Below are 18,138 nucleotides of genomic sequence, written 5' to 3'. Positions count from 1 at the left end.
GAGAGAATAGTTCGTAGGCTAGGTGCGTGCCGAATAGTAGTACACATCACCGCATGTTCAAGTGCAACGACGGGAACAACGTTTGTAAAACGACAAAGCTCCCGGATAGCTGCAGATCAGACCGCGCTGGTTCACGCGGAGCGGGAGGAAAGAAAAATGAGAAAAAAAAGAAAAAAAAAACAAGAAAAGATGGTCGCATGACACCCGAGATCGCATCTCAAAACAATAAATTAATTGCCATCATTATACCAATCGTTAGTTCCGTCACAGGACTTTGCAGCACCTCATCAAGTCATGTAAACGTCTCTATCATATACAATATACATGCCTCCCTCCTTCTCGGACAAAAAAAAAAAAGCAAAGACTGAAACAAGGCGAGCCAATCAATATGGCAACACACAAAGATTCTCATTGTTTTATATTGCCGACTTTATCCAACCTTTTGCCCACCCCCCCCTCCCTCCCTCCTGGCTCCACCGCCGCCGACCCTCACTCGTTGTTTCAACGGCCAGCCGTTATTCGAGGTTCGGCAGCCATGTGGTATCATGCATTGATGCATCAAACGCCTCTAGACTGGACGGCGGATGACCCATGGCTTGCATGTTGGCAGCCGCCGCCGCCGCCGCAGCAGCAGCCTGCTGCGCATGGTTTGCACTCAGTGGGAGGGAGCCCTGCGACGGGAACGCAAACTGCATGGCGCCGGAAAGCGGCTGGCCCAGATCCCAACCATCAAAGTTGTGCTGCCACTTGGCACTGTCGCTCAGTATCCACTGGTTATTGTTCAGGCCAGCGCCTTGTCCGGTCAGCACTCCACTAGATGCCATGCGGGATCCGGCAAAATGCCGAATCTCTTCCGGATTCGAGCTCAGACCGGCAGTGGAGGTGTTCGGGTACATGCCCGCCGTGGGAGAGGTTGCCATGATGGGCGCATCCCAACTGTCCAACGTCCCCGGCGCGTACGTGACATGCTGTGTTTTGACTCCCACATCTTGTTGGGGTTGGTTGTGCCGTTGTTGAGGCGACACGGGACCGTTGTTCATATCCAGTCTTGCGCTGATAGAGGCTTGTGGTCCGACAGCTTGTGCCATGCCAGACTGAGTGAACTGCACTCTGCTGGGGCTAGGATGCTGAGTGAAGTGTGACTGCGACATATGCGACTGTGCAGCTGCACTTTCTTCCGCAAAAGCGTGTGGCGACAGCCCGGTGCTCGACCTGGGTGACGGGACCTCAGAGGTGCTGTAGTGACCGTATAGCTCGTCGGTTCGCTGCAGGATCTGTGCCGCGTCTTCTGGTAGAGCGCAGTTCCACTTCCTGGCCAGCACGCTCAAAATGCTCAAAGTCCGTCGCGCACACGGCCAGTCCTCAGAAATTTCTTCAAGGTGCTTGACCCCATGAGTAAAGTCCCGCTTTGCAGTCTTCTCAGGGAGGTTGAGCAAGTGAATCGTGCAGGCGCTGTGCGTCATGTATACGGCAATATTGCATATTTGGCGCAAATTCCAATTCTTCTTGTAGAGACGCATCAACTTGGAGATGGCTCCGGCGTTTGACGTACAGATTCTTCTAGGGGATATGTGCGACGGCAGCGGCGAAGATTTGGGGGAGTACTTGAGGAATGGTCTAAAAAGGTGAATGAATTGCAGATGAAAAAACATGCTACAGCCTCGTTAGTGGTCAAATATTGCATAGAAAAGGAGCATGTCGAGACGTACTGCATAAGGATTACGTTGGGAAGCTGTCCGTCACCGGCCTCAAACTCCCGCGGCAGGTGCTTGCGCCACTCTTCTAGTCGCTTATGGAGCTCACTCAGCTTCTTCAGTTCAACAGTCTTGCCCGTCGACCGGTGAATGTGGTTCGGGTGGTAAAAAAACAGCAAAAGGTCACTGCTGATCTCGCAGAGGCTTGAAAGATGGAGCGCGGCAGCACGGGTCCTTGACGGCTGCTTTGCCGTTTCATCGAAGCCCTTGTCGGTGAGTGGTATCCATGGTGAGGAATCCTCGTCGGGAAACACGTCGAATTTGGCTACGGTAAACGTCGACTTGGGCAGTTGCGGCAGACGGCCCAGATAATTGGACCAACACTTGTCAAAGTTGAAGCAGCCCCAAAAGGTGATGCGACGGGCATCAATCTCTTCGTCAGTCATGACCTTTTTGTCATTGGAGCTAACCTCGAGATTGAGGCCAATATCCTGAGCCATTCTAAAGCTCATGCCGCTGTAAACCCAGCCTGTGGCTTCACGCGCACAGCCTGCCTCACGCACAGACATGAGAGCCAGTGCTTGAACAGTGACAAGGCGCGGTCGCTCAAACTCGTCGCCCTCCATGATGAGACGCTTGGCTTCCGCAAAAAAGTGATCACCTTTTGTTCTGGTGTCACTACTATCGCCAAATGCTCCGGGAACGTCAGTAAAGTGACAACCCAAAGCAAGCATCGCATTCACGAGCAGCGAAGAGCAGTGGGAGGAGCTTTGACCGACGGCGCCCCGGCCTTTGGCAAAGTCGCGCCAGAATAAATGGCGTGGAAGAGTGGTGAAGTAAGGGTAGTGATAGGTAAAGTACAAGTTGAGAAGGTGCGTGATGAGGACGACATCGCTCGTCACGTCGGTCCAACTGGTAATGGGGTCCATGGAGGGGAGAAAATTGTCCGAATGGGCTTCAGCCTCATGGCCAGAGGCAGCACCGCCGAGGTAGATGAGATGAGAGGTGCCGCCGATGAAACGTATTGTGCCGTTCTCGACGCGCAGTTCGCCCATTTTACCAGCAAGCTCTCGCTCTCCATCCACCTGGCCGGGCCACTGCTGTTCGTCGCCGCTTTGCTCTGCACTGGGGCCGTCAAAGTCGGATCCATCCTTGATTATTTGTTGGGCCAAGTCGTCAAGGCTATCGCAGTTACGGATCCTGCGCACTATGTCGTCGACGTCGTCTTCGCTAGCATTAAGTATGGCCTCGACAAGGATTTTGAGTGTCGCATCGTCAGCCTTCATGCCGTCCGTCTTTTCGCGGTAAACGCCTTTCCGACGATGATCGGAGTTGGGGTCGTAGATGCACTCGGTGCCATAGACACTGGCGCAAGCTGCGCAGCTTGGGACGGCGCCATCGCACTTGGACTTGCGCTTCCGACAGGCTATGCAGGCGGTGCTGATGCATTTTCGCTTCTGATTGGAGGGATCGGGTGCGCGACGCGACTTCTTCTTCTTGACAGCAGGGCCAGGGTCGCCTGCAGTGGAACTGTCGCGCGTCTCGGCATACGATTCTAGGGTCACCTGCATGGTCGCTGCATGCAAGCGATCGGCGTGGTCGGGATACAGGAACGCAGGCGACGGCTGAATGATGTATGTGGTGGTTGGGTTTTGACCGCTTCGTGCGGGGTTTGTCAACGGCCAAAGCTGATGATGGAGTAGTCGTCGGACTATCGGCAGCCTGGTTGCCTTTGCTGACAATGGCCAGAGGCAGAGTTGTCGCCGTAGTTGGTATTGGTGGTGGGTGATGCGAGGAAATGGCCTAGGCCCACACTATCTATCACAGGTTCACGGATGTGGGGGATGAGAGTCGACAGTCAGGGTCGAGTACAGACTGAAGCTTGTTGTTGCAAAATGCCAAGATGGCAGAAGTTGATTCGGATCGGTTATATGGCGGCGGCGAGGGAGAAAATGGACACTATTACCAGCAGCTGAAAATGCGGTTGGGTGGTGTCAAGAGCCTCGTAGGGTCGTCCTTCGGCGGGCGAGGAATGCTGCCACTGACTCGCGGGGTCCTCTATGCTTGTGCAAGCGCAGACGACGACGAATTATACTCGGAGGCGAGGGAGAGGAAAAAAAAGAGAGGCAAGCGAAATGGAAGATGGAGAAGAAGAGAACGATTGAAAACTAGATAATAAAATTGAGCTGAATGAAGGCGGCCCGCGCAGCGCGATGGGGATCCGGTCCGGGGCAGCGATGTGTGTAATGTACCTCCGTAGGCTGTAGGTATGTAAGGTATGCAGACGCAGCAAGAGACGACAGTTTGAGTGGAGCAAGTGGCATGAGCTGGAAAGGGCGCGCTCCTGGAGGGGCTCGAGGGCTCAAAGTTGAGCAACTAACAAAAGGTTAAAAAAATTGGTAGAATTTGGAATAGATCCATCTTCGCGGTTTGCTCCGGAGCCTGCCTTGCCATCACCACAAGGTGCCCACTCATACGTAGGTATACAGAATATACAGAATCCTTACGTTGTGCCAAAGATAGCTCGCCAGTGCCAGTCTCGGCAAATAAAATCTGAGCGCTGAATTTATTTAGGCTATTCTCCAAGGATTCTGGAGTGGTCGCGCATTATAATAACGACTAGGCTGAAGAAAATTACGATAAACAGCCTTACCCCTATTCTATAATATAACGCTCAATTCATAATGCATAATATATAACGCAGACTGGTCGTTCTAGACAACAGCCGACGCGAGAGCGAGCGGATATGTGCCAAGTCTTTAACCAGTAATTATGAGTATCAACCACTGCTTTGTCAGCATGGACAGTCTTGTCCGACAGCCGCTTCGGCCTTCGGGATCACGATCAGAATCAAACACATTTTCTTGGCAAAATTACAGTGCTGTATGTGTATAGTACAATAGCCAATCTCATACAAGGCCGCTGCCTTTGATCGGCCGATCTAGTCTACATGCATGCCATCCCCTTGCCTGCCACATCCACACCCGACTGCGCCCGCTGTCTCGAATCCCCGTCCGACGACTCCAGAGTCGCCGCTCGCTGCATGTCCGCTTACCCACGCTGCAGATACCAGTTGTGAGCCAGCTGGTTCGTCACGTAGCTAAACGGCGTAGGCACCTCGGCACGTCCCTTTCTCGCTACTGGGTGGCGGAGATAAACGGCCGCACAAATGTCGTGGTTGACCTCGAGGTATCTCGGGATGAATGCAAATGCCGCCATAAACGGCCGAGGTGCCCACGGCGTCGCGTACGGCTTTGTCTCGTCTATGGGATTCTCCTCGTCCGCCAGTAATAGTTCCTTGAGTTTGCGCATTTCCTCGTTGGTCATCCGCGCGTCGCCCACGATTTCCTTGGCTCTCTCCTTTTGCTCCTCCGACAGGCCGTCCAGAGTCTGGCGATATTGCTTTTCGCGACTAAACTTTTGTTCCTCCACCTTTTCTGGTTGTGACTGAGTATCCAGCTTTGCGAGACCTTCGTGGTTCTTAATCACAAGCTGAAGCTCCTGCATCAGCTCAGAAACATCTAGGTCGCTGTCCTGAGGGCGCGACAATAGTCGCTTCGCATCCGATCGGAGCAGACGCAGGCTCAGCTTTTCCTTTGCAGCGAGGTTGCTAGCCTCTGACTTTAAAATGTCCTTGCAACGTTGCAAAAAGGTCTTCAACTCCATTCGTTGCCATTTCTGTCGAGCTTCCTCGGACAACTCCGGCACCGCAGCTGATTCTCCATCGGCAGCAGCTTCGGTAGTAGCTTCAGCAGTAGCTTCAGCCGACTCTTCTCCCTCGGCTTGGCCCTCTTGGCTCTCAGAAACAGACGCATACTTTTCGGCCTGGGCAATCTGGTTGCGCTCCGATATTTTACGTCTTGTTGCGAGCTTAGAATCCAGCCCAGGCCACTGAATCTTGCTGGACTTTTGTACGCCCGTGGCATACATGACCTTTTCGATATCGACTTGGAACATGTCGCCGGGATTCAATTGATACGAAGGATGCAGCAACTGGTTCAATCGTTAGAGCGTCCATTCCCGTACTGTCAATGTCCAGTCAGCTTACCTTTTTGCCATTGACCTTGACTGCGCCGTGCAGCACAAACTGGCGTGCCTGTCGCACACTCGTTGCAAACATGGCGCGGAAGATGGCCGTATCTAGCCTTCTCTCGAGAGGAGCAAACGTCATTTGCATGTATGGAGTCATTTCGTGATATTGTCTACCAATAAGTTCGTTGGGTGATGAGGGCGTCGAGTTGTCGATAGCAGATTCCGGTGCCGGCACCCGCGAGTATCTTTCCGCGTTGACATCAGAGGTGCTCAGGCCCGAACCGCGGCCGGCCGCCTGCTCAGATCCATCATGCGCGGCCAGATATTCAGGAGGCATGTCGACTGCCGACATGAGGCGCGGCGAGAAGAGGCGCACCCATTTCTTTTCGGGAATGTGCTCGCCGTGGTACGCACGAGCTCTCGATTTCGCGGCCCATTTCTGCTGGAAAAATGTAGGCGTGCCCCTAATCACCGGTTCTCTGGCGGCATTGCGGTAGATGTTGTACATGTTATACTTGTTCCATGACTGTCGCAGTTTCTATCGGGCGCAAAACCGTCAGCTGTGTCCAGGCAGGTCGCATCCTGTCAATTGGCGCATATGGCATCGAACAAGAGACCGTAAATGGTGAAGTGGCACTCACAGGCTTCGCCAGGCTGAAGAACCGGGCTGGTTTGCGCATTTTCTCGTCGTGTACAGCGCGCTGTCTCGTTTGGGCTGGTTGAAACTGTGTCGTATGCTCAGGAGCCCAAGTGGCTAATTTTTTGATAGTAGCTCAGTTCGGCCGTAGTTTTTCCGACCTATATGACAATCCTGGGCCTGCCGGCATACCGAGAAAATTGCAATGCGAGTGATGATGATGATGAATGTGAGCAGTGCGGGATTTTTTTTTATAAGAGTAAGATGGTTCATTTTAAGGAAAAAATGTTCTCTTCTGTGAAGCGACTGTAAAAGGCTGTCAAGGGCTGGAGAAGCCACCGAAATGAAGTGACAGCGGGAAGCCGGCGGGCGATGCCTCCACTTGTGGAATTGACTATCTTATTAACTAAATCCGCGTCTTCGAACAGATAGCTACTGGTTCTTCAATATTAGAATTTCAAGAATTTCAGATGGTCAAAGATAAAGATCGTTCTACTTTTTCGAATTTTTCCCTTTCGGGGATTGAGCGAAATGGAATCCTTAAGTAGCCATGGAAAATTTTCACTAACAGATAAGTTCACTATTTGAGACTACATTGCCTCGACAAGTACGAAGCGCTGCATTTCAAACTGCATTACAAAGTCAAGCAGTTGGTTCGCTTTTTCACGTAGTACTATATACATCTCTTTCCTGACTCTGGTTAGAAGTGACTTTGTTTACCGACCGAGGTTCTTGCTTGTACTTGTGTATCTGAAGAAAAGAGTATATAACATCGACTACCAATCGGATAAAATCTCGGTCGCTGATGATTGTTTCGATTCTCAGCTTATATCGTCTTTCAGATTCTAAACTCAGTTGCGTGTGCTTGTGCTCCAGGTCCTTCTACGTGCGAGGTGGGGCGCCACTAAACGCGGGTCAGTTGTAAGACGCGTCGAACCGACGCGGTCCAGGCCGCCCGAACCCCAACGTTCTATTAGCACGCCAAGTACATTGACCAGCGCAACTTCATATTTCAGGTGACTTGATGACAAGGTGCATTGCAGACACCCAGATCCCCCTCAAATGAGCCACATTGCCGTGCTTTCGACGACCCCCGTACCTGCTACCAAAAGCATGGCGCAACCGTCGTTGAAGCGCGACAGGCCTCATGATATAGAGCCAGAGCCAGTGCGCAAGCCGAACAGCCGAATTCAGGGCCCCTTTGTGGACGATGAAGAGGACTCTGCCGAAGAGGCAGCGAAGGCCACAACGGGATCGCCTGCAAAACGACCAATGCTGGAGCAATCCTTTGACAACGATGAACCTCAATTCACCTCGCAAACCAAAGCGAACACGACAGCAATACAAACGATCGACTCCTCCGAGACAGAGGCTCCTACAGATGACGCACCAGACAATAGACAGACACAGGATATTGCTTTGCCCGTATTTTCGGGATCGCTTTTTGCAAGACTGAGGCCCATAAAGTACGACATCAAGACCTGCGATGGCAAGGCTTATTCCACCAAGCAGCGCCAAGTCAGTGCCGCCATCTCGTACGATCAGATTGTAGCTGCGCGATCAAGAACCAAAGATGGCCGAGCGAAACGCAGCTATTACGGAATTGATATTCACGAACTCGTGAACAATGCCAAGAAGGAGCTTGCCGAGCGCCCGGCCAAGACGCAGCCTACGCCCGATGTGCCGCGACAGTCGACCGAACAGCCCGAAGCTGCGCGACATGGCAAGAAGAACAAAAAGACGCTTTTGTGGACCGAAAAATACCGGGCAAGAAGCTTCATGGATCTCTGCGGCGACGACAGCACCAATCGTATTGTCCTACGCTGGCTCAAGCGTTGGGATCCAATCGTGTTCCCTGGTGCATCCAGATCAAAGGCTGGCGTGGTAAAGAGGCCAGGCTCCAAGATACAAGCAGAAGAGGAGAAGCCACACAGGAAGATTCTGCTACTCACGGGGCCTCCTGGACTGGGCAAGACTACACTCGCTCACGTGTGCGCAAGGCAGGCTGGCTACGAGGTTCTTGAAGTCAACGCGAGTGATGATCGCAGTCGAGACGTGGTCAAAAACCGCATTCGCACAAGTTTGGGCACCGAAACCGTCAAAAATGTTGCAAATCGCAAGGACGCCGACGGCAACACAAAGGTGGCCAAGCCGGTCTGTGTCGTCGTGGATGAAGTGGACGGCGTCGTGTCGGGCTCCGGAGGTTCTGGCGAGGGTGGTTTTATCAAGGCCCTGATTGACCTGGTACTCTTGGATCAAAAGAATAGCGTACCTAGAGCTGCCTCATACGACAACTCACGGAAGAAGAAGAAAGGCGACGACTTTCGCTTGATGCGACCGTTGGTTCTCATCTGCAACGATGTGTACCACCCTTCGCTTCGACCGCTTCGGCAATCGAATCTAGCCGAAATCATCCATGTTGGACGCCCGTCGATTGACGCCGTTGTGGGCAGACTCAAGGCTGTGTTTGAGAAGGAGGGTATTCCCTGCGATAAGGACGCATCGAGAAAACTGTGTGAAGCAGCATGGGGCATTACAAGTGGCATTGACGCAAAGCGTGGCGCCGAGAGCACCGTTGAAGGTGACCTTCGCGGCGTCATGGTTGTGGGCGAGTGGGCGGCGGCGAGGTTCCGATCTACTTTATTGGGGTCATCCCACCAGCGATTAACGAGGCATTGGATTGAAACACACATCCTGGGTGAACTGTCCAGCGGCGCAGCTGGAGCTAGAGGAATCGGACGTGGAAACGTCAAGGATATTGTAACTCGCCTGTTCCAGGAGGGTGGCGGATTTCCCAAGCAGGCCATGGATCTGTCAATGTCCAAAAACACACAGCACGAGCAGCCCAAGACAGAATTGGGATTCAATGAGCAGGTCAAGAAGCACGCCATGGACAGTCTTAAGCAGATGGTTGAGACGAGCGGCGAGATCAGCTACATCATGACGGAAATCATGGCCGAATACCCCAACCGTGAGTACAATGATGATTTGTACCTCAGCAAGCCCTGTCAGGCCTACGACTGGCTATTCTTTCACGATACATGCCAGTCGCGGCTCTTTGCCAACCAAGAGTGGGAGCTGGCGGCCTACCTCTCCCAACCGGTCCTCGCATGCCACCATCTCTTTGCCTCCCCCAAGCGCCACTACAACAACACCACCGGTGGCGTCCGCTGGGGCGGCGCCGACGCAACCGAAGAGGATGTCGGCCCGCCGATGCCGTTTTCTGGCCCGCGTGCCGACTACCAGGCCAGAGAAGCCGAAAAGCACAACCGCGCCGCCCTGCAGGCCATGCAGAGCCAGCTGCCGGCGTCGCTGATGCGATCATTCCGCAGCGCCGAGGACATGGCCAGCGATTTTTTGCCATATCTCGCGCGCATGATCTCACCCGACGTCAAGCCCGTGCTCGTGGTTGGCAGTGAGGGCGCGACGGCGAGCGTGCGCAAGGAGAGCGAACGGCTCATGGTGAAGCGCGCCTCGGAGGTGCTGGCCGAGGTGGGCATCGAGCTGATCAAGGGCAAGATTGAGGGCGACATGATGTCGAGCCGCGCGCCGCAATGGGTATACCGAATGGAGCCGTACGTATCTTCCGCCTGCCTTTTTTTTCCTACTCGCAGATCTTCAGAAAAACAGGGATGCTAACAAGACTACTTGATTCCCACAGAGACATTGACGCACTTTCCAACTTTGAGACGGGCGCCACGCTCCTCTCGGCGCAGGCGCCCACACGCTACGCCGTCCGCCAGGTCCTCGACCAGGAGCTGCGCCGCACCGTGGCCCTGCGCGAGAGCCACGCCCGACAGACGCGCTTCCAAGCAGGCGCCGGGACGCCGTCATCCACCACCGCGGCGTCGGTGGCGGCGGCGGCCGCCGCCAAGGCAGCAGAGGAAATGATGGCGGCGCGCCTGCATCCGCACGACGACAAGGAGAATGACGGCGGCGGCGAGAAGCAGCACCTGGTCAAAAAGGACTTTTTCGGGCGAGTCATCGAGGTGCGCCCGCTGACGGAGCTCGAAACGCAAGCGCAGACGGCGCAGAAGAGGCGTAAAGTGTGGGTGACGTACCACGAAGGCCTGAACAATGCGGTGCGCAAGCCACTCTCGCTGGCCGAGTTTCTGAAGCCGCTGTGAAGGGTTTTGGGGCATGTTGCACACATGAAGGATTCGGGGTAGGTTTTTGTTTGACTACTTTTCGAGCATGCTTCTGCGAAATAGGGCGTTTTGGGGATTGACGCATCTTTGGCTTCAGCTACGCATTAGATGTGATTTTAATATGAACATGGTATTCTTTTTCAAACAAGCTCTATACAGAAAGCGGGACCTGCATCTACATGTCATAAATGTACAACGTTTCTAAAATGACGCCTGCAACCACGTTGTGCGTGTATGAAAAAAAAGGAAAGAAGAAAAAAAAAAAAAGATTCATCATCAGTGCCGAAAAATGCATCCTCGTCATCACCACTTTTTTTTCCACAAAACCGCTACAACTTCGACTTGGGCCGCTGCGGCGGCGAAACCAGCGGGTCGTACACGGTATGCGAGAGGTTATCCGCCGGGGTCGCCGTGTGCACAAATAGGCTGCGCGTGTCGACCATGCTCGGGTTGAGGTCCTTGATGGACGCCGCGCCAATCAGGCGCATATTCATCTCGAGCTCGTCCTTGAGCAGGTCCATGGCGCGCTCGACGCCGTCCTGGCCGTAGCCGCTCATGGCGTACAGGAAGGGGCGGCCGATGCCGACGCCCGTCGCGCCGAGGCACAGGCACTTGATAATGTCGCTGGCGCGGCGCACGCCGCCGTCGACAAACACCTCGAGCTTGTCGGCGAGCCCGTGCCGGCGCAGCGCGGGCATGGCCTCTGCGAGCACCTCGACACCCGAGGGGGCAAAATCGAGCTGGCGGCCGCCGTGGTTGGAGAGGACGACACCGGCGACGCCGAGCTGCGCGGCGCGGAGCACGTCCTCGACGCGCTGCACGCCCTTGAGGATGATGGGCATCTTGGTGATGCCCTGGAACCACGGAATATCCTTCCAGCTGAGCGACGGGTCGATGAAGGAGGAGATGGCGCGGGCGGCGCCCTGGCTCGTGTCCGTCTTGGTGCCCGACTGCACGCTGGATCCCTGCTCCTCAAACTTGCTGCGCATGTCCTTTTCGCGGCGCCCGAGCATCGGCGCGTCGACGGTGATGAAGAGGCCCTTGCAGCCGCGGCGTTCGGCGTGCTGCACAATCTTGCGCGTAATCTCCCGGTCCTTGTTGACGTAGAGTTGCAGCCACTGCACCTGGTCGCCGGCGCGGGCGTCGACAATCTCGTCAAACGAGCAAGACGCGAGCGTGGGAATCATCTGGATCACGTCGTGCGTCCTGGCGGCGCGCGTCAACACCACTTCGCCCTCGGGGTGACCGAGCTTGCCGAGAGCGGTGGCGGTGACATAAAAGGGCACCGACGTCTTGTCGCCAAGCATGGTGGTGGAAAAGTCAATGTGCTCGACATCGACGAGGATCTGGGGGCGGAACCAGATGCGGTGAAACGCGCTGTGGTTTTCTCGGAGCGTCTGAGGATCACAAATTAGCACCGTCGGCCTGAAAGAGCACGATGGGGGGGCATATTGACTCACAATCTCATCATCGGCGGCGCTCGAGTAGTAGCCCCAGGCCGTCTTCTTCATGACGCGGCGGGCGACAGCTTCAAAATCGAGAAGGTTGTAGCATTGCGATAGCAGAGGTTTTAGGGCCTCGCGCTCCTTGCGATCAATCTCCTCGGGATCGTCGGCCTTGTCGGCCGCCTTTTCGACGGTGCTCATGTCGACGGGGCCCAGGTGCTTGGAGTGGTCGAGGTACTTGTCGAGAGTGTCGGGAGGATGGATGGGCTCGAATTCTTCCGTCGCATCTTTGCCCTGGATATGTAGTTAGCAACGTGTTTTCAGGAGAATAGATGATTCAGATTTGATCGTACAGCGTATTTGAGAATGATTTTCGAGCCGCCCGGGTGTTCTGTACAAAGGCCGTGTTAGATGGTTGAGCCTCGGCATTGAGGGCGGTGGGTGGGCGAACCGGGCAGGAACTCTGTCACATCGTAGGCTTTGCCCTATTCGATATCGATGTTAGATTCTGTAACATGCGAATACCTTCAAAGATGGCAGAAAACGGATTGGGTAGCGTACGTGAACTATGACCCAGCACGAGTCGGCGGTATTGTGCTGCGCGACGTCGCCACCTTTTAGCGACATGATGGAGGGAGCTTCGTGTCACGTCAATGCTTGGAGCGTGTAGTTATCGTGATGCCAATACAAAAAAATTGTCGTGGTTGAAGAAAATCAGAGGATGCTAGAGAGGGACAAGGTTGGACGAAGAAGAGGAGAAATCATGGGGTAGACGGAGAAAAAAAAAAGAGTCGAGGGCGGTTCCGGAATCGCATGTGTGCCGGACGGGCTTGGGGAAACCAAGATGGGGGGAAGCCGAGAAGCTGGGGGCAGCGGGCTGGTGTGGGGTAAGATGGCGGCAGCATTACTACAAGCAAGCTAATTTGCTGGATGAGGATTGGAGTAGATTATTCCTTTTCATCATGACTTTTATTATTACCAGTACAAGTGGCGTCTACGGCCCCCAATTTGTCCTATCGCAGTGTCAATTCCAACGCCGCCTACGGGGAACAATGTGCCAACCCCGCTATCGGATAGAGCGTCCCGCTATTACCGCTATTGCCTGGTGTCCTTGCCAATCATGTTGCTACTAAATATCAGCGTTCCGACGGCAGCTGCGTTCCCTTCTCCAGACTGCCGCTCATTATCGGCTCCGAGTCCCTCGACACCATCAGAAATTATTCAATGACGCAAATCATCGACACCATGAAACTGACCATCAGTGAAAACATGATTTGATTCGGCTTTTTCTATTCCATGCAGCGAATTCACCCAATGCACAAACTACTAATGAAAAAGACAGCTAAACATGATCAAGGGCAATAATGAAAAGACGACAAAAAAAAAAAAGGATATCCAACATATCAGCGTGCACACGTCAGCTATTTCTTACCAGTAGTTCTCATGTTCCCTATTTCCACGCGCTCAGCCCTGCCCATGGGTCGTGTGGTTGTTGGCCCTGCCCGTGTCGAGCTTGTGAACTGGGAGGACGCCCCCCGGTAGGGTCGTAATCCTGGTTTCCGTAATGTACAGTCTGCTGCGGCCCCAGTGGCGGCGGCCCGGGCGGCGGCGGCGGCGGAACGAACCCCGGAGGCACGTAGCCTGGCTGCGCGTGTTGCGGTACGTGCTGCTGCGACTGCGACGAGTACGACCGCTGGTGATATCCCTGGTATGGCTGCTGCTGCGTGTGACTGAACGAAGTCTGCGCTGCCGGCGGTGACTGAGGACCTTGACGCATCGTGTTCATGCCAAACGAGGCCTGGTTTGGGGGTGGCGATGTCGGTCCCGGCGTGATTCCGTACTGGCTGGGGTTGTAAGTCGGCTGTGAAAAGGTGCTGGCTGGCGGAGCTGGGCTAGAGTAGCCGCCGTACATTTGCTGGTGGGCTGGCGGTGAGTTTGGCATTTGGTGCTGCCCCTGGTAATTGCCTGCTTGCTGGTAACGTGGCGCCTGTCCAGACTGGAATAGAGGGGTTGGAGCTGGTCGTGACTTTTGCGGCGGTGATTTCGTGCCCTCCATCGACATGCGCTCCATCAGGCCGCGTAGACGCTCTTGCTCCAGTGCAGCCTGGTTGCTGCGGCTTGACGACTTGTCTCTCTCAATTTGGTCCAGAAGTTGTGCACCCTCTGCTCTACGATTGTTGACAAAAGTTTCAACATTCTTTTCCAGGCTCTGCACCGACTCTCTCATCTCGCCATACCAGTTCTTGGCACTTTGCAGTCCAGCGTACAGGTCGAGAAACTCTTGGTAGGTGCGCTTGTATCGGTTGATAACAGACGAGCGTTGTCTTTGGACCGTCTCATATTTGCTTTGCTCCGAGCGCACCCTCCTATCCTGCAACAGGGCGTTGAATGTTAGAGTCAGCTCCTTCATGAGGGCTGATTGCTTGTGATTAGCCTGCAACAGGCGGTTTTGATGAGGTCTAAACTTTTCTAGTTCTTGCTGGAAAAGTTGATTCTCGTAATTAGAGATTGACTTTTTGTTGAGAATCAATACTTGGGAAATATCATCATCGTGAACCTAGCGGAGCCGTTAGTTCTTTCCTACTTATCATTGCGCCTAACTGCTGACCTTTTCTTTCAAGTCCTTGAGCACTTGATTCCTCTCACGCTTAATCAAGTTGAGCCTCTTGAGAATGTCCTCGATGATGGCTATTTGATCCATTACACTTGGCCCACTCTCGCCAAAGTCGGTGTCTAGCAAATTTGCCTCGATTCCGGCGGGGCTGCTGGCATGGCTGCTGCGAGCTCGCGCTTTTGAAATTGCATCTTGGAACATTTGATCAACTCTGCCAGTGTTGACAGCATCACGCATTTCGTTGAAGTCGGCTTGGTTTTGCTGCAGCTTGCTGGACAACTGCCCATCGCTTCGGGAAGCTTCGTCCAGCGCCTCTCGGTATCCTCGGATATCGCTTCGCAAAGTCGTTGTGAGGCGAGCACTGGGCTGCTGAGACCACTCTGCACTGTACTTGGACCGCATCTTCTCGCAGACACCTTCTTCCCTGTCCAAACATGTTGACGTCTCCTCCAGCTTCTTGATAATGGCTCGCTTTTCCGAACTGAGGAATTCGAATATCGAAGCTGGATCGTCGTGAGTGGCAATGTCTTCACACCACTGTCGGAAATTCTCGTCTGGCGGAATATCTCGATCAAAGCCGCCCTTGAGCACCTGCAGAGCGCCAGGGAGTCGCAGATAATCCAAGCTGGCCGCCATCTCGCCGTTGGCAGTATCGACCTTTTCCGTTTCGGCTCGCACGAGCTTTGCCTTTTCCTCATCGTATAAACTAGCAGACTCGGTCACGGCCATTGGTACAATCTTGGCAAACAAGTCGGGTCCGGTTATACGCTGGATATCCTGTCCAGCATACAGCTCACTGACAGGAATTGGCTTGGCTGCGGGAAGCTTAGCAATTGCGGGTAGACTAGCCTCGGCTGGAACAGTTTGGTGGTAGATGTAATCGTTGTCTTTAAGCGCCTCTTTATGTTTGTCCTGAACGGAAGAGTAATGGCGCTTGCAAAGGTCTTGCAGCTGCGCGCCGCACTCTGCGCTTAGGTTCGAGCTTGAAGGCACGTTGCTGGGAAAATTCCTAGCAAGTCTATCAGCCTCTTTAGCAAAAGCTTCAGCAGCCATGAAGCGTGCCACAGCAATTCCGTGCTGGCCAGCTTGTTCGTCGGCCAGACCCTGGTAATACTGTGCCATGGACGTAAAAAAGCTCGTCTTAATGGTGACCATTGTCAGCCATACCTTTTCGAACAGGGCTTTTGTGACATTCTCTTGCACGCCTTCCAGAGCTTGACTGTAGAGGTATGCAGCTTGCGCGGCCAACTTGGCGCGGAGAGCAATCTTGGTGTTGTCCTTGGACTGCTTCTCGATGAAGATTTCCTGCGCCTGGGCGAGCATGACATTGATCAATGCCTTGACCGTCTCCCTGCTCAAGTCGAAAGAAGGCGCGTGAAGAAAGTTTTCATTGATATATGTAAACATGCCGGCAGAAGCTTGGAAGGAGTGGTATGCTACCTTGAGGGTCGAATCGTCGGCGCGGTTCTGGAGGGCGGCGTGGGCGGAGAGAATGGCAGAAATATTGAAGATGACAGAGGCTTTTTCAAATGCGAGAGAGTATTGCGTCGTGGGTTTATGGGTAAAGGCATCGAACCTAACACTGTGTTAGAAGGTAACTCCCAGTGCTATTTCTTCATGGGTTTGGGTAAAGGTACCAGGTAAAGGATATTTTGATGTGCTGCTCATCAATGGGAAAGCGCAGATCGAGCAGTTCGAGCTGACCATAGTAGCGATAGAGCATATCCCGACCCGAAGTGCTTTCCTTGCCGGCGCCACGCATGTCCTGGCGCAGGCGGTTGAGGGTCTCGCACTCCTCGGCATAGCGCTCGGGGTCGTCACCGTAGGTGTTGCGGATGTAGCTCTTAAGCGGCGTAACCCAGTCGATTTCGTTGGTGGCCTTGACAGGCACAGATATCATGGGCGACTGTGACATTTTGAGGAAGTGATGCCCGTTGGTAGGAAGCGTGGGCGAGGATTGTCGGGAATAGTTGCCCAGGAGCCGCAGGCAACAGGGTGAATGCCTGCTGTCGGGTGATGTGGCACCGATGGAGACGAAGCCGCCCTGGGACTTGGAGCCTCGTCAGCGAGATGGAATCTGGGGCAAGCCTGATTGATTAGAATGCTTGGTTCCTGCAGTGCGGTGAGCGATAAGTAGCGCACAGGAGGTCGCATATGATGCGGCCTGATCTCGAAGTGTGTGGCTCGTGCTTGATGGTGGTGGTGGGTGGTGCAGGAGCTGCGGCTGGTGAGGTAGAGCGGTTGGGATATTTCGGAGAGGGCAGCTCGATGGGCGGTCTTGAGCAACTCCAGGACAACCGACGCTGTGCGGAAACAAGACGAGTGCGCGACAGAGACGAAGACGAACCGGACGGCAAAGAGAAAGTGCAATGTTGCACGACAAGATCTCAAATAAAAGGTAAATGTAGCTCTCAAGGAACTACCACTGGGCACGGCAGAAGCGGGGTGGATGCAGTTAGTTGCAACTTGCTGGACGCCACGCCGCCAGTCTCCAGACGGGCCCCGCGCTTCCAGGCCGGACCAGGTACCTTTACCGGGCAAATGACGCAGCTTCAGGCGGCGCTACCTATCCTCAACAGGTAAATTAGGTACCTTACCTATAAGCTGGGTACCGACGTGCCCGAGGCCCACTGTAACTTGGCTGGCCAAATCACCAGTCACCGTTGCTTTCTTTCCTAACTTTTCCTCCTTTTTCTTTCATCATCTTCAGCGCTTACAACCCTCCTCGTCGCGACAAGCTGCATTGCCGCCAGCCAGGAGAATGCATCCTCTTCATTGAGCAAATGAGAATCTCTCTTGTCGTCTCTGCACACAAGAAACACTTGACAGCCTCCTCGCCGCTACGCGCCCGCCATCTCTGCCCACACCCTCTCGCCTCTCTCGCTCTACTACTCTAACCGCCCACACTAGTGCTTCTTGGGCAACTCTTGGTTGTTGGGCAATCATTTCTCGGGGTAGCTTCCATTGCACTTGGGTGCGAATGCTGCTCGGTGTGAATGCTGCTCGGTGCCAGTGCTGCTCGGTGTGACGAAAGACTGGCCCTGATATCGCCCTCTGTGGGGCAGCAGTCTGATGTGAACGAATAAAACGCCTACAGCTTCTTTGCATACATTTGACAAACACCAAATCATCTGCAGTCAACTCCACATGTTGTCAACCATCTAGTCATCGGCAGCAGGTGTCACAACAGATCTTCATGCGCTGGTTTGCCCTACCCCTCCACTCTCTTACCAGTCTGCTCTCTACTCCTCAGCACCTCCTTTCAGTGGCGTCAATCTTCTCACGAACATTCACGCGGGCAGCTTACGTGTGCCAACTTCCAACGACCTTCATTTCCGTTCCCGTACTCTCCAGCGAATAAGACGCCTCATCGGCCTTGTGGTGTGTCACTTCAAGCGCCAGCTGCTTAGCGTCTTGCTTCTCTCCACTACTACTCTTGACTACGAAGAAACTGTCCAACCAAGAGAGCTCGTCGCTCAGGCAGCTTTAGCTTCTATTTATTTCGGATTCGGGCCTCAGGTGTGATTTGCAACGATGTCTCATCAACAACGTAGTAGCGGTAACCCCG

The 18,138-nt window shown here is 54.0% G+C and overlaps 5 protein-coding genes across 5 annotated transcripts; 1 reads left to right on the top strand and 4 right to left on the bottom strand.

The window, feature by feature from the left end:
* Positions 1–515: 515 nt before the first annotated feature.
* BBA_06883 (pathway-specific nitrogen regulator) lies at positions 516–3,265 on the bottom strand (the record flags this gene model as incomplete). The annotated part of the gene is made up of 2 exons (XM_008601980.1): positions 516–1,653; positions 1,710–3,265. 2 exons carry the CDS (start codon positions 3,263–3,265, stop codon positions 516–518), a joined length of 2,694 nt encoding a protein of 897 aa, XP_008600202.1.
* Positions 3,266–4,408: 1,143 nt separating this feature from the next.
* BBA_06882 (S4 domain-containing protein) lies at positions 4,409–6,406 on the bottom strand (the record flags this gene model as incomplete). Its single annotated transcript, XM_008601979.1, has 4 exons — positions 4,409–4,451; positions 4,750–5,687; positions 5,743–6,252; positions 6,368–6,406. 4 exons carry the CDS (start codon positions 6,404–6,406, stop codon positions 4,409–4,411), a joined length of 1,530 nt encoding a protein of 509 aa, XP_008600201.1.
* Positions 6,407–7,476: 1,070 nt separating this feature from the next.
* BBA_06881 (ATPase protein) lies at positions 7,477–10,490 on the top strand (the record flags this gene model as incomplete). The annotated part of the gene is made up of 2 exons (XM_008601978.1): positions 7,477–9,938; positions 10,025–10,490. 2 exons carry the CDS (start codon positions 7,477–7,479, stop codon positions 10,488–10,490), a joined length of 2,928 nt encoding a protein of 975 aa, XP_008600200.1.
* A 350-nt stretch (positions 10,491–10,840) lies between these two features.
* BBA_06880 (FMN-dependent dehydrogenase) lies at positions 10,841–12,583 on the bottom strand (the record flags this gene model as incomplete). The annotated part of the gene is made up of 5 exons (XM_008601977.1): positions 10,841–11,908; positions 11,972–12,250; positions 12,310–12,347; positions 12,408–12,441; positions 12,518–12,583. 5 exons carry the CDS (start codon positions 12,581–12,583, stop codon positions 10,841–10,843), a joined length of 1,485 nt encoding a protein of 494 aa, XP_008600199.1.
* Positions 12,584–13,406: 823 nt separating this feature from the next.
* BBA_06879 (BRO1-like domain-containing protein) lies at positions 13,407–16,485 on the bottom strand (the record flags this gene model as incomplete). The annotated part of the gene is made up of 3 exons (XM_008601976.1): positions 13,407–14,513; positions 14,565–16,146; positions 16,208–16,485. 3 exons carry the CDS (start codon positions 16,483–16,485, stop codon positions 13,407–13,409), a joined length of 2,967 nt encoding a protein of 988 aa, XP_008600198.1.
* Positions 16,486–18,138: the final 1,653 nt, after the last annotated feature.

The sequence above is a fragment of the Beauveria bassiana genome, assembly GCF_000280675.1.
Source record: "Beauveria bassiana ARSEF 2860 unplaced genomic scaffold BBA_S00021, whole genome shotgun sequence".
In the NCBI taxonomy this organism is placed as follows: Eukaryota; Fungi; Ascomycota; class Sordariomycetes; order Hypocreales; family Cordycipitaceae; genus Beauveria; species Beauveria bassiana.
The sequence above is the reverse complement of the archived record's forward strand: the minus strand, read 5'-3'. Positions and strand labels throughout refer to the sequence as shown.